This window comes from Strongylocentrotus purpuratus, unplaced genomic scaffold (assembly GCF_000002235.5).
Source record: "Strongylocentrotus purpuratus isolate Spur 01 unplaced genomic scaffold, Spur_5.0 spur5_scaffold_13, whole genome shotgun sequence".
Classification (NCBI taxonomy): Eukaryota; Metazoa; Echinodermata; class Echinoidea; order Camarodonta; family Strongylocentrotidae; genus Strongylocentrotus; species Strongylocentrotus purpuratus.
This window is the reverse complement of record NW_022145598.1, coordinates 11,805,063-11,820,208: the sequence shown is the minus strand read 5'-3', so window position 1 is coordinate 11,820,208 and position 15,146 is coordinate 11,805,063. Positions and strand designations below refer to the sequence as shown.

At 38.2% G+C, this 15,146-nt stretch overlaps 2 protein-coding genes and 2 non-coding genes across 5 annotated transcripts; 3 read left to right on the top strand and 1 right to left on the bottom strand.

Annotated features, from left to right (window-relative positions):
• The first annotated feature begins 8 nt into the window (after positions 1 to 8).
• Positions 9 to 2,752, top strand: LOC105445111 (retinol dehydrogenase 8-like). Its single transcript, XM_030983515.1, has 3 exons — positions 9 to 273; positions 834 to 1,013; positions 2,367 to 2,752. Exons 1-3 carry the CDS (start codon positions 9 to 11, stop codon positions 2,750 to 2,752), a joined length of 831 nt encoding a protein of 276 aa, XP_030839375.1.
• A 261-nt stretch (positions 2,753 to 3,013) lies between these two features.
• Positions 3,014 to 3,095, top strand: TRNAS-UGA. Its single transcript has one exon. It is a non-coding gene; the product is annotated as a tRNA-Ser (tRNA).
• Positions 3,096 to 3,436: 341 nt separating this feature from the next.
• TRNAS-UGA lies at positions 3,437 to 3,518 on the top strand. The gene has a single exon. It is a non-coding gene; the product is annotated as a tRNA-Ser (tRNA).
• Positions 3,519 to 6,262: 2,744 nt separating this feature from the next.
• LOC585486 (retinol dehydrogenase 8) lies at positions 6,263 to 12,047 on the bottom strand. Of its 2 annotated transcripts, none has more exons than XM_785310.5 (5): positions 11,806 to 12,047; positions 9,463 to 9,742; positions 8,621 to 8,800; positions 7,623 to 7,716; positions 6,263 to 7,202 (listed from the first exon to the last, which is right to left on the bottom strand). In XM_785310.5, the coding sequence occupies exons 2-5, from the start codon at positions 9,725 to 9,727 to the stop codon at positions 6,872 to 6,874; spliced, it is 870 nt and encodes a 289-aa protein (XP_790403.4). In that variant the 5' UTR covers positions 9,728 to 9,742; positions 11,806 to 12,047; the 3' UTR covers positions 6,263 to 6,871. The 2 variants fall into 2 exon arrangements, with proteins under 2 accessions (XP_790403.4, XP_011662296.2); XM_011663994.2 differs by having other exon boundaries at positions 9,463 to 9,739; positions 11,806 to 12,046.
• Between the last annotated feature and the right edge of the window lie 3,099 nt (positions 12,048 to 15,146).

Genomic DNA, 15,146 nt, shown 5'->3' with positions numbered 1-15,146 from the left:
TTGCCAAGATGGCGCCTCAAATCGTCCTCATGACCGGTTGTTCGGCCGGAATCGGTCTCGCCATGGTTCAACGTCTCGCTCGAGACCCCGATCAGCGATTCATCATCATTGCCACGGTGATTTCGATGTCGGAGAAGAACGATCTCGAGGACGCGGTCAAGGACGACATTGACAGTAAAGTTTTCATCAAAGAGTTGGACATCACAAACGATAGAAACATCGCTGAGGTGGTCGCAGACGTCATCAACAGTCACGGTCGCATTGATGTATTATGTAAGAAAATAATGATTTCTAGAGCGCTGATAATCACCACGCAAAGTGCTCAAGCCAAGCCAAATAGTACCTCTGCTTTAGAGTTTGTCGACCGATTTCGGTACCCACATTATTTAGTCAATATTGGTGAGCAATTTAACCTTTAGGAATGTTAACACCACTGTTCCTTGCAAATTCCATGTTATTATAAAATATGCATTATCTTTTTTTTTCACACCGTCGACAATAATGGTCGAGCATTTCATTTCGCTAGAGCAGTTAATAAAGCCCTATCAAGATAATGACCTGTAAACATTTCACGCCAAGCAGGCATTTTAATGTTCTCAAAACATGTGGCACAATAATCGTGGCTTTTTCAAAAATTATGGAGCTTGGTAGTTCTAGAGGTTCCGGAGGGGGCTTCCGGGCTCAAGCCCCGAGGCAAAGCACTCCTCCCCCGAAACATTTTTAGAGCAGCGCGCCTGGGGCTTGGCAAGGCAGGACGGTGACTTTTAACAACATAATCTTACTTTCAAATATACTCATATTTTCTTTCCACCTTGGATGATTGATATTCCTAGTTAACATCGCTGGAATGAGCTTTGTAGGGATTCCCGAAAGAGTCCCGCGGGAACAGATCGACCGTATTTTCAGTGTGAATGTGACGGGGACTATCAGACTTACCCAGGCAGTCCTTGCCCACATGAAGAAGCGACGATCCGGAAAGATTATCACCTTTTCAAGCTTCGCAGGTAGAATTGGTAAGTCTTTTCACTGACAATACGAGTAAAACGACAGCTAACCAAACCTAAAATATCTGTCCAGTGAATCCTCAGGAAAATGCTAGAGAGGAGGTCAACGAGACCTTTTAGTAATCACTTATTGGGGTTGATATTCATCATGTTTATCTTATTCTTAAGTATTATATGATATGTATTTGTACATTTATTCAAATATGTCATTCAGAGATTTATTTCCAATAAAATGGCCTGTCGGAGGATCCAAACAATTGAATTAAAAAAGAAGAAAAAAAATCCTCCACTAACACGTTGCTTACATGAACCGGGTGGTTCCTGTGAGTGGTAGACCTACCTGTTCTAAGCCTATGGTTAATGATACACTTCACTAGTCATTGGATTTAAGTCTTTCTTCGTTTAAGAAACTCGTCCTACGCCCCTCCCCTCTCTCCTTCGCTCTATCTGACTCTCTCCATCACTCCTCTTATAGATAGATTATTGAAGAAACGTTATTATAAACCCCATCTCTTCTCCTCTTTGACCGTCATCGCATTCGAACTTATCTTTCGTTACGTGTTCTATTAATATCTGGCAGGTTTCCCATATTCTGAGTTTTATTGCGCATCGAAATTCGCCATCGAGGGTTTCTTCGAGTCACTTGCTGCGGGTTTACGTAGCTTTAACATTAGGTGAACTTATTTTGTTTTGCTTACGAATTGCTTAATTATTTGTGTGTACACTTGTAGTGATAAAACCATTGACATACACGCTATTTGGAATTCAATGTCAACGGTATTAAACCAAACGTGATCAATAGCGTAAAATCCCCCAAAATGTTCTTGAAATTGACCGCTAAAGGGGGTTATTTGCATTTGTGGTGACGGTCATACGTGTCACCCTCTGCGGAGGGAGAGTGACCCCACCGGGTTAAAATCAGAACTGTTTCTGTGTGGAAGGCTGAACAAACTTTGTGATTATCAACAAATAATATTGAATACTACCGTGAATTTGCAATACAAGTTTATGAATGGGAAAGTGATATCCCTTGTAGAAGCAGATTGAAGGAAATTTGTTGGCTCTCTTCCATACTCGTCGGGGTAGATTTGCCATCTGTCCTACATTTACTAAATGTTTTAAATGGTTTCCCTATTCTTTTTGAGAATATTAACAAGTTCGTACAGACAGCCATATTCGCAGGAGACAAACACAAATGTTTAGAGGAACTTTAAGGGGTTAACAAAACGCTTATATAAAACTATCAGGAGTTTGACGACTCCATACCTCAGGCAACTTGGTGCTAATCAGGCTTCTTTTTTTTGGGGGGGGGGGGGGGGATCTAACCAACCTTTGAAAATAATCATACGATTCCCATTTTAGTTCGAACACCATCTATAACCAGGGATAATGTCTTTATTCACAGAGTCTGCTTGATCGAACCAAAGGAGGTCAACACAGGCCTTTGGGACGGAATGAAACAAGACATGGAATTATTGGCAAACGATGAAACTACCTCGGACGTTGATCGCCGTCAACTACGTATTACCCTGGCTCGATCACGTGAAGGCGCTGCTCTAACTGTAAACGACGTCGTAGATGCTGTGATGACGAATTGCTTGGACGTCGATAAACCAGTGCTCAGACACCTGATCGCTGGAGAAACAAATGATCTTATTCAGAAAACTGCTTTGGATTTGACTGGAGAAGCTGGTATTGATGCTTTAGGTTTCAAGAATCTCCGCGACCATAGCAATAATTCCCAATAATCCTTTGAAATGTATTCACCGATTTGGAGAGATGAACACGGAAGTCAGCCGCAATTACTTGGGCTATTTTCGTAATGTAACAACATTTAATACACAGGTCTTTGTGAAGTGCCTCAATACAAATTATTTAATTCACCTGATAAGAAAAGTAGTATTTCAATAGACAAAATTCGAACTGCATACAGTTAACGGTCCAGTTGAGAATACTATGACAGGTTGATTTTAGCAAGAAACAGAAAAAGACTCTTATGTAATAGTAGAGCTGTGATGGCCGAGTAGTTAAGGCGTTGGACTTGAAATCCAATGGGATCTTCCCGCGTAGGTTCGATCCCTACTCGCAGCGTGTTCTGGTTACTTTTACTTTTATCTCTGTCAATGTCATGTTGGTAAATATTTCTTTTTACAATGAATGCTATTGTAAGATAATATTTTTGGGATGTGATAATTGCATTGTATTTTGATAATAAATTGCGTTCACCAAGTATCATATATAGATTCATTACAGGTTTTGTTGTTCTAATGATTTACAAAAAAACCCTAATTTGACATGTGTTTGAACAAAACAATCCAATGTAACATTATGTTGACAGTGCAGCACGGGCTAATTTGGTGCAATATAGTCCATACTGATTAAATGAAAAAGTACAAATTTTATTTAAATATGGTTGTCCTCTTTTACGTAGAGCTGTGATGGCCGAGTGGTTAAGGCGTTGGACTTGAAATCCAATGGGATCTTCCCGCGTAGGTTCGAACCCTACTCGCAGCGTGATTTAGTCACATTTTACTTTTATCTCTGCCAACATAAACAAATATATATATATACTTAGATTTGGTCTATTCCTCCGTACATTGCTCAATGCTTATGGGCAGAGCAAAATATATATTGGATAAGGCAGACTAATGGAACATGGTTGCAACTCCGAGTTTCACGCCTTGCGAGCGATAATCAGGCAACTGGTAGCATGATTACTCTACAATCTACAATACATTCAAAATAAGGCTTAACTAATACAATACAATACAAAACAATAAGATCTACTCATGGGTGAAGGGGCTATTGTAATTGCTCAGGTAATGCGATGGAATTTTAAATATGGGAGGGGGTATCGCAAAATAGTCTCCACCAAGGTGCTAGTACATAAATATATATATATATATATATATATATATATATATATATATATATATATATATATATATATTTAATTAAGTATAGTCTCTTTTGAAGTTGCAGAGGTAGAATTTGTTTTCATGGCGGCATTTGGAGATGAGTTCTGGTCTTTTGTTTAGGAGTACTCCAGCGAAACGAAGAAATGCAACCTGTGCCTAATTGAGAAGCTTGCCATCATCAACGCCGAGAAACAGACACTCCTGAACAAAAGACCAGAACTCATCTCCAAATGCCGCCATGAAAACAAATTCTGCCTCTGCAACTTCAAAAGAGACTATACTTAGTTAAATATATATATATATATATATAATATATATATATATATATATATATATATATATATTTATGTACTAGCGCCTTGGTGGAGACTATTAGCCATGTGAAGGAGACAGTAATTTTTTTATTCGGTATTTTTTATTGGTATATACCTGTCAGAGAAAAGGACCGATCGGCTTCGTAGAACGTGAATCTAGAGGAGTCACTCAACTACGCCCGAGAGGATTTCGACTTCGCCTCTTGATCTGACGGGAGGATAATGATATCTTGATTTTTTGTTTTAATATTCATAATGACCATATATAGGCAACCTTTAGTCACGAACCAGCTCAGATGGTTCAATGTTTGAACACTGTGCCCCCATCCCTTCCATGACCGAACCAGAAAACCTTTATCATTATGCCCTAACAAATTTCTGTAGGACTCATTTTTTGTTTAAATCAATAATAACTTTAATCAAGAACAGGATGTCGGTTTTTTGTAACTTAAATTAGATTCCTGTTACACTGAAGAAAATGTGTTGTATTTTTAAAATAAATTATGAAAATACTTGTTATACTGCAAATTGCCTTCTACTCTATCATGTGCATCGGACACGGGGGGGGGGGGGGCATGCGGTACGAGATCATTCATTCATAGTCCATTGCTCTACCATAGGTCCATTCACGGAGAAGGCTGTCATTATCATGGATGCAGCATGTGCTCAAGAACTAACCGGTCGATGTAATACGTTCTTATAACGCAAGGAATCTTTAATTGCCGAATTTTGCTTCTTGTTGTGCTTGTCAATTGGCGCTTAGCTGGAATACTCCCTTTTGTTGAAATCAAAATTATTTATGATTTCTTTATTCTATAGCACTTCAACATTCGGTAAGTAAGGCATTTTCCTAACACTTAGTATGCTATGCTTGCAATAAAGAGGGAATATGATAACTATGTTCGTCTCAGATATGTGTCTTTGTGTAACAATACTAAAGGCATCGTTTAACAATGTTAACTCTGAGATGCATGGTCCTACGCGTTATCAGTGTATATGACATGGTGTAATATTGAAGCCCTAAAACAACTGCGCTTCAAAATGATCATGAAGTGCCTCCAAAAGAGTAAAAATCTTTGAGTGACCAGTTTTACCATACTCGTTTCCCCCAAAAGACTGGAGTGTTATGAAAAACGTTAGGAAAACGCAACATTTGATTCCGATTTCCTATCATAAATATCTTGATAATCAGACAGGCGATTGGTTGGTAAACGTCATGGGGCTCCTGACTGACCTAAAGTTTTATACTTATCATTGCATGAGCTAAATCCAGGATGTTGTTTCAGAATCTGAGACAAAAAACTAACGGGGCCTGCGTGCAAAAATTGAGAGGGAGGGTTTTGGGTCTAACTTGGTATAGGAAATGCGAGCAAACAAGGCAATCGAGTGCGGGGCGGAAGGGAGGCGTATCCGAGCTCCCCCTCTCATTACCTTTTCTCCTAAACTCACTCTCAGCTCTTCTCTCATGTTTCCCTCACTATTTTGATATGGGGGGGGGGGGGGGGTGGTTGCCCGGCTCCTGTTCACCCTGCATCAACGGGTCAGCCTTTGCATACTTTGGAATGTTCGATTGTTAGAGTTTCCGTAGATAAACGTTAGTGTTGACCAGCACCAAGGAAAGCGGATGTACCAAATCGTCCTGGCCTTATCTGACTTCAAGTCAAAGGAAATGAGAAAATTTCTAATGACTTTACGGAATGTTGTCATACAAAGAAACATCTGTCACATCGCCAATGCAGATCTACCAAATAAGCTGATATATTGGCCTCCAGGATTATGTGCAATGGGTCATGAGCATCATGTGTCCTTTATCTATACATTTCGCCCACAAATGGCTCGTTTTTGGTATTAACTTAGGTCGATGGTAATAATAACAATTGTATATAATAATTATATTTTTGTTAAATTACATAATAATGGATGAAAAACTCCTCATACGTGACTCACAGAATGGTTGGAACAAACTAGAAGGATCCTATAATTGATCTTTAACTTTGAAATAACACGGGGATACATACATGGGAAGTATATTCAACTCAATTAAATTTATTGATTTCATAAAATACAAAGATATAATATTCAATAAAACTGTGCCTATAAAATCGCATTAAAAACCAATGGCTTGCAATAAAACCCAGCAATTATCCTTACAATCAGAGTAATGAAAACAACAAATGCAAAATAGAAACAAAGCTAAAAACGAAACGAAAATCATTAGCACATTACAAACAGTAACAAAGTAAAAACAAAATCAATGGATGGTAAACGGTGGGGGAAATGGGAGAGTGAAGCTATAGTAGATATATCTCTCAAATTCGATTTCGCCAACATATCTTATTTTTGTGAAGTTTATTACCTCTCTGTCCACATTATCTATCGCTAACGATTTTTGTTGTTGTTGTGTCTTAACATTTGAAAATTTGGCCAATCGCTATTTCGTGTCGTTGGGGGGAGGGGGGGGGGAGGGGGGTAAGGTCAGCTTTTTGGGTCAATGTTTATACAGCCCTCGATCCCTTCCTCATCCTCATATGTGACTTAAAACTATGACAAAAAGGAAGAGTGTATTTTCGGACAATTTTTATTATCATTATTATTCTTCCTTTTTCCTTTTTTTCGTTGGGGGGGGGGGGATTAATTAGTCAATGTCTGCAATTGAATCGAGTCCGAAAGCAGCCAGTCCAGCTTCTCCCGTCAACTCCCCGGCGGTTTTTGTGAAGGTTTCACCGGATTCCCCATCGATCATTTGTCTGAGTACGGGTTCGTCGACGTCCAGACACTTCGTCATCACCACGTCCACGACTTCGACTACTTTGAGTATTGTGGACACCTGTATGTTAGCGTGCCTGTTGCGAAGCTGACGGCGGTCGATTTCCGTGATGGTCTCATCGTTAGCGCCTGCTTCAATCTGCTTCAGAACTCCGCCCCAAAAGCCCGTGTCGACTTGCCTGGGCTCAATCAAGCACACCCTTTTAAAGAAGACGTAAACGTTATGGTCAGGGCAGGTTATATGGTTCGTGGTAATCTTCCATGGAATTTAGTATTTTCTGAAGTCAATCTTAACCTGGATCACACACTATGAATAATACATTTTAAATATTGATCTTTTTAAAGCCCCACAGTACTACTTGTAGCTACTTGCTCCATCTATATAAAACACAATGGATAATCGGTGACCATTGGTCGTCCCCTGATGATCCTCTTTTTCTTATGTTAATTGAGAGCTCAGTTGTTGACATAGCCACCTGTCAGTAACCTCCCTGGGTGGTATAATCCCTTCTAGCCAAACTAGTACAGACGACCTTTAATAATTCTGATATTATCTTAGACTCAACACAACTGTGGAAAAAATAAAATCATACACAATATACAATACAAATACAATTTACCTGATATTGAATGCACGGAGTCCTGCTGCTAGAGCCTCAAAGAAACCATCGACAGCAAACTTTGAAGCGTTGTACACTTCAGAGTATGGACAACCTGTTGCATAATTATCATCCACGAAATAAAACAACGTCACGTGAGGTTGTGAATAAGAACAGACGGGTATGGGATTGCGGTAATGGTTTGAATGGGGGGGGGGGGAACGGGAGTGGTAAGGAGTGAAGAGAGCAAAAGGGAATGGGGAGTGAAAGGCAGAGGAAAAAAGATAATAGAAAAACGACGAATGTTTGATATAATTTTAAAGCCCCACTGTTCTACTTGAAGCTACTTGCTCCCTCTATATAGAAAACTTCCCCAATCGGTGCCCGTTGGTCCCCCATTATCCTCTTTTTCTTATGTAAGTTAAGAGCTGAGTTAATGAGATAGCCATCTGTCAGTGACCTCGCTGTGTGGTCTAATCCCTTCTGGCTTAGGAGTATTGACGGTCTTTAAGTAAAGCATACGATATAAACATAGTGCTTCCCTTCTGATCAATTGAAACATTGAAGTAAGCGTGGGGAAAAGGGTAACTATCCCCTCTCTCTTTGATACTGACGTGTTACAGACCACGACATAACGAAAGAGAACAACATTTTTTGTTATATCAACCGTCTCTTTGCCTCAGGATTCTGATATGAAATAGAGGCGGAGCGTTTTACTTACAGAGTGGCGTAGGTGCCAAACAAAGCTTCCCTATACGACTTGCCAATTAAATGTTTTTGTTTTTGCATCTGTATATAACTATCATATATTGTTGACATTTTTTCTGAAGTTGCATCTTGGAAAAAGAAAGAAAACAAAACATACACAAAGAACCATTTCGTATGTTTGGTTGGTTCGGTTCGTTTCGGAGGCTGGCCAAACCCCTTTTTTGAAGACAAGTTCACCACGTAAATATACACAGGCACGGTCCCTGATGATAGGAGAAACATTCAGTAAAGTTTTCCCATCGAATACTCACCTATCCTGCCTGCAACACTTGAAAAGGTGATAATCTTTCCCGATTGTTTCTCTTTCATGTGAGGCAGCACTGCCTGGGTAAGTATGATGGGTCCGATCACATTCACGTTGAAGCTGAGGTCAATCTGTTTCCGCGTGATTCTTTCGGGGACTCCGTAAAAAGCAACTCCGGCAATGTTGACTGAAACAAAACAGGAGAAATGAAAAGTCAAGACCCACGTTTGAATAAATCTAGGATCATTATACAGAGTGTCCTAGAAAAAAGGAAACCAAGAATTATCTACGTTTTTATCCTAACTTAATCAGAATTATAATTAAAAAATGACACATATTTGTAAAGCTTAGTTCCTCATCTTTCATATGACGCATATTTTACGCATAAGAGATTAAAAACAGTTTGAAGAAAGGGAACCAAAAAGTAATTTGGCGAATGTATCTGACTTTCACATTTCTAGAAAGATCATTTTCTTCCCTTTTTATGACACCTCAATCAGGAAAAAAAATGAGCCTAAAATACAAAGTCTGTTTGTTTAAAGTAATGCTTGCATTTCCATAATTTTATTACACGAATTCGTTTTCACTGGATGCCTGCTGTAGCAACAAACAACAAATTCCGTTTTGTTGACGATCAGCCATGCATGAAGTTTTCGCCCTCTTTTTTGTTTTTTATAATATATCTTGATAAAAAGAAGTAGAAGAAGGAGAACAAGATTAAGATGATGATGATGATGATGACAATAATAGTAATAATAAAAAGAAAATAATGATAATAAAAATAATAATAACAAGAGAAGAGGAAGAAAAAGAAGAGAAGAAGAAGATGATTCAGGAGTGTTTTCTTACGCAAGACATCGATACGTCCATGACTCTTGATGACATCTGCGACTACTTCAGTGATGTTTTCATCCTTTGTGATGTCCAACTCTTTTATGAAAACTTTACTACCGAGGTCGTCCTTGACTGCAGCTTCGAGGTCGTTCTTCTCCGACATCGCAATCACCGTGGCAATGATGATAAATCGCTGATCGGGGTCTCGAGCGAGACGTTGAACCATAGCGAGACCGATTCCGCTCGAACAACCGGTCATGAGGACGATTTGAGGAGCCATCTTGACAAATGCCAGCTGTGTGTAATATCATATGGGAAGAATCGTACAATCTCTGTTATAGTTAAAGGGACTTGGTAACATTGTTCAGATGAGAGATAGTGGTGCTAAGGTAGTGACTTCAATGCTAGATGTACAATTAAAGATAATCTGAAAATTTGAGTGAAAACGGACCATTTTATTCATGGTAAAAATTGAGAAAAACTGATTTGATCAATTCCTTAATTCTCCCAACTATATTATTACAATTTGATTACATTTTAGGTAAATGGAAATCACACAAAGCAAGAAAATGCCACTAAATTCCATTTCAGACATTTAAGTGTTCACAGATTTTTTGTAGCCTGTTTTATTTTTTTTTTCATGGAAAAAACGGTTGGGAAAATTCAAAAATGGTTTGGAGAATTTACTGTTAATCACTGTTAGAGGGTGTCATACATCGACTCCTTCAAAGAAAACCATAGATATCTTCGTGGTTTGAGAATTTTTTCAGGATTTTTTGCATGTCAGAGGGTTAGTACAGTAGAAGTAATATAGTAAGTAACATTGTATACAACAATTAAGCAATTTTGTCATCAACCTTCAACAATGTTACCAAGTCACTTTAAGCTTACCTCCTATTATATAAAAGAATAGAGCATGATGACAATTCGATGCATTAATGAATAAACATAACCTTGCCCTCCCGCGAACCGATTTAATTCCCCCCCCCCCTTTATCAAGAACAATATTAAAATCAATAACTGCAACCCTAAAACTTAAAAACTAACCAACCAACAAACAATATATATATTGCCTTATCTAGACGTTACACCACTCACAACCAATTTCTATACACTTGGACAAACTGTCCAAAGGTAAAATCACATATCAATTATGTTTCAGTCTTTTGTACCCGACCGACACAATTCGGGCTTGAATCGTTAATTTGAAAAAAACCTGAAATTATCTACCATAATTGTTGCTTCATCAAGTACAGCCAGGTTATGATAAAATTGTACTCTGAGAGGAATATTCTGAACTGGATGGACCTTCGATTCAATACAATCAATCTGCTCCGTTCCCCACTGAGTCATGTTTCTCCCTTTTTGCCGTGAGATATAAAATGAACAATTCTGCTCAGAATGGAATCAACGTGCAATGAAAGAACGACACACAAACAAAAAGAAGAGGCGAGCTTTCGCGACTTTTATCGCTGCAACTTTGCTGAACGAAAATTCGATAAATGGCCTGGCCCTCTATTTTTCAATAAATTTTCAAATTTCTGCTTCAATGTTATTTTGTTCGTTTGTTGGCATTTCCTATAATTTCTTCTATCCGTCTAATGGCATTGAAATGACCACTAATTGGGCAAAGCACAATTTTTAAAAGTAGAAATACAACTAGTACATAGTGTCATCGCTAACTAGTACAACGTGCCATCAATTATAAATATTATAAGACCTTTACAAAACAAAACCTCTTAGAGATTATAAATAGTCATGCAGCCACTTTACAAGGGTTAAAAGCTAATGTTCAATAGCCGACTTGAGATGCAAGTTTTAATCTTCATTCGGGAATGAAATATTCGATCTCCTTGCGATTTATTTAGGTTCTGAGACCAAAATTTAGATTTGAACCTTTTTTCTTCTTCTTTTTTTCCCTTCCACTAGTTCCCTTTATTAAATAATGTCGTTCACATATGTTAACATTCAAGAAGAGATATATAGATGCAGAATTTTCTCAGTGAGACCGATGCCACGTACCCCGCCCCCTCCCCCTTAATGGGTACGGTATCCTCCTAAGGATACTTGAAGATTACGAACCTGAACAAAATGAGTAGAAAACAATTACTTTTAGGCTGCTGACGACTTGTATACATGGTACAAATCAAAACATGCAGATTGTTTCTCAATTTTGGCCTAAACGTTTGAACTCTATATAGGCATCGTGTATAAAGCCTCTCTATATATAAATATCTTCTCTGTCGCTCGCTGTCTTTTTCTCTATCTGACTGACTCTTTCTTTCCCTCTTTCAAAGTAATCCTCAAATTCTATCTTCTCAAATGTTAAAAGTTATTGAACGTAGCAGTTTTACTCACGTCAATGGTGTAGAAGACTGGCTACTTCAGGTTTCAGGCCTCTCACTTGCACCGATTCAAGAATACCAAGACAAACGACACCACCCGTTAATGCAATTTGATAAAAGTGAATATAACACATATCACTGTGAAAGTAAAAACTAGGTCCATGAATTGACAGATTTGGGGTAAGTTCAGGAAAAGCACTCAACTTACAGCATCCGGGCAAGTCCAGAATCTGGCCTATTTAGTTTTGACCCCCATCATACCAGCGCTACTTCCTAGTACCCACTCGCTACCAGCCGATGATGGCGTGATCATTAAATTAGGACGCCAGGCTGGGTTGGTGACGTAATTATGATTATGTTGATAACGCCATCTTCACCGGCTTGAATCGAGTGGGTAGGGAATACACCAGTTTACAGTTGTATCAGTGCGCATGCGCAGACATGGGCGCCATTTTAAATGGTGAGTAAACAAAGCCAATGACCCGAGGTCACGTCAGTGGTATTTAGGCTAAGCGTAAATTAAGATTGCGCCCATGCAAATTATGATAACATCACTGCCTGCGCGCTGCGTTGTGCGCTCACATCATAATTTGCATGGGCGCAATCTTAATTTACGCACAAACCAAATGACCTCTAGGTCATTGGCTTTGTTTACTCGCCAATTAAAATGGCGCACACAACTGTAAACTGGTGTATTATATCGGAAAGGGCAGATTCTGGACTACATCCGGGCCCTTAACTTGACCTTTGCCTTTCGGTGATCCGATATTTGCTTCGACGAAAATAGCTCGTTTTTTAAATTGAATATCATTCCTATAGAGTTGAGGTAGTAATGGCAGTTGGGCCTGAATTTGGGTTTTGGTGTGATTAAAGGTTGAATAGTGTTTGATCTAGGGTTAAAATTACGAATTCAGTTCGTATGATTCGTATGATGGACCATAGTTCCTTGGTCTCCCTCTGGGAAGTACTTTATTTTTTCCTAAATGATTAATGAACATATATCTAAGAAATTTCCTATCTCAAAAATGTGTACATTTTGTCACAGTTTTGATATTAAGTTGCAAACATCACTGTATGTAGCAGACATCCATTTTGCTACGATGATGTCATAGATGTTCCTTAATTGACCAATCACAGCTGTGGTCTTAGAGGCCAGTGTGCAAATGACCAATCACAGTCTCTGTACTCTGAATGTTTATATGCATGCAGTGTCTGCTGTCATGGAGCGAGTACAGTGCTCCTACTGCAGCAATATAATCGCACATGTCTACATGCGATACACCGACAAAACTAAGATTGAGATGGCCAAGAAGAAGCAAAGAAGATCGGTACATAAAGGTTATTTATTGCTGTCATTTCAAAAATATTCCAAAAGCATTTTTATGATTAAACATTAAAGTATTCATCAGGTTTTAGTCGCATGACTGTTGGCCCAGTTGTTTACACTACAGTCCCATGCATTGTTATTTGTGTTACTGCTAAGGTCTGGGTTATTCTGAGTGGGCTTATCTCTCGTTATTCCTGCAAACTGTCCAAGTTTTATTCATCGTATGCACTTCTGTGTTACTGCGAGTGCTGAATCTCTGTGCTCATGTTTGTGTTGTAGGTTAGAAAGTAATAACTATTAAGCTAAATGAATGTAAGTATAAAGACAAACAAAATGGAGCCTGCAGAAACACGTGTGGTTGCTTTGGTAGTTTAATCCAAACTCAATATCCATGTGCTTTTACATATGCATCAATCTGTGTAGTGAACATAAGACCCTTGCATACACTTGAATTGTGTGTATGCATCTAATACGAATAACAATGAGCTGTGCCTTGTCGAAATTGATTTGATCGAACAAATGTTTTTAAGAGTAAAACTGTTATACTTGAAATTTCGCAACTTCAACAACTTCAAACGTGAGCATTCATATGAAGTCTAATATTCATGCCTGTACCCTTTACAATAAACTCTTGAGATGTGAATAGTAAATACAACTGTACCAATATCAAGGTTTACTTCTAAAACTTTTGATTTCTCATTTCAATAAATTTCACAAGTTCCAAAACCTTTTGCTAACTGCTTATATGCAATGAACTGTAATGAAACAATCTATTTCTATATTGTTCACTTTGTACCCCCGAAAGGTTTCAAAACTGTTTCACATTACAAATACTCTGACGTACATAAACATATGCAATGTAATGACCAACTTCAGAATGAATAACTTTGTTGAACTTGCATGAACTTATCTGTGTTTAAACATACTTCTTGTTCTGAATCATATTTTCATGTGACATATTGATCTGAAAAGCATGACTATTCTAACTCTTGCTCCCTTTCTATGTAACTTTTCTGGCCACCTGACATGAATTATGTAACTCAGAATTTCTCATAATCTCTCAGGTAACTCGGTTCTTTCCGAATTCTTGGACTTCTTCTTACAACCTGCTTTGGCGAGGCTTGAGCGGCACACCCTCATTTAAATCAAATCTGAATATCCCCCCCCGGGGGGGGGGGGTTTAAAAACTTTAATTTGTTGGTGCTTTGAAGTAACCATATGTGCCAAATATGCCAAATCTGTGATCTATATCGTTATGGACTGTTGCATATGTTTATGTAAACCATGTCTATTGGAGTCATACTGTTTGGTAGCCACTCAATTTGAAAGTAATTTTCAGTGCACTTCTGATTTTTACACTTTAGAATTAAAGTGACTCGGTAACATTGCTGAAGGTTGATGCAAAGATTGCTTAATTTGTGTACAAAATGTTACTTACTATATTCCTTCTTCTGTACTACCCCTCTGACATGCAAAACATCCTGAAAAATTCTCAAACCATGAAGATATCTATGGTTTTCTTTGAAGGCGTCACTGTGCAACACCCTCTTACAATGATTAACAGTAAATTCTCCCAACCATTTTTGAATTTTCCCAACCGTTTTTCCATGAAAAAAAGACACAAACCAGGCTATTAAAACACTTAAAGGTCTGGAATGGTATGTAGAGCCATTTTATTGCTTTGTGACAATTTACATTCACCTAAAATGTAAATAAATTGTAATAATATAGTTGGGAGAATTAAGGAATCGATCAGATCAGTTTTTCCCAATTTGTATCATTAATAATGGTCCGTTTTCACTCAAAATTTTAGATTATCTTTAATTGTACATCTAGCATTGAAGTCACTACCTTAGCACCACTATCTCTCATCTGAACAATGTTACCCAGTCCCTTTAAAGTGACTAAGTGAGTATAGTAGAGAAAAGTTTCGAAGAGCTTAGAAGTTACAATACATGTACCTGCTTACTTTGGCTGAATTAATTAAATATAAATATGAATAGATCCAGAGACGTACCGTTTTAATA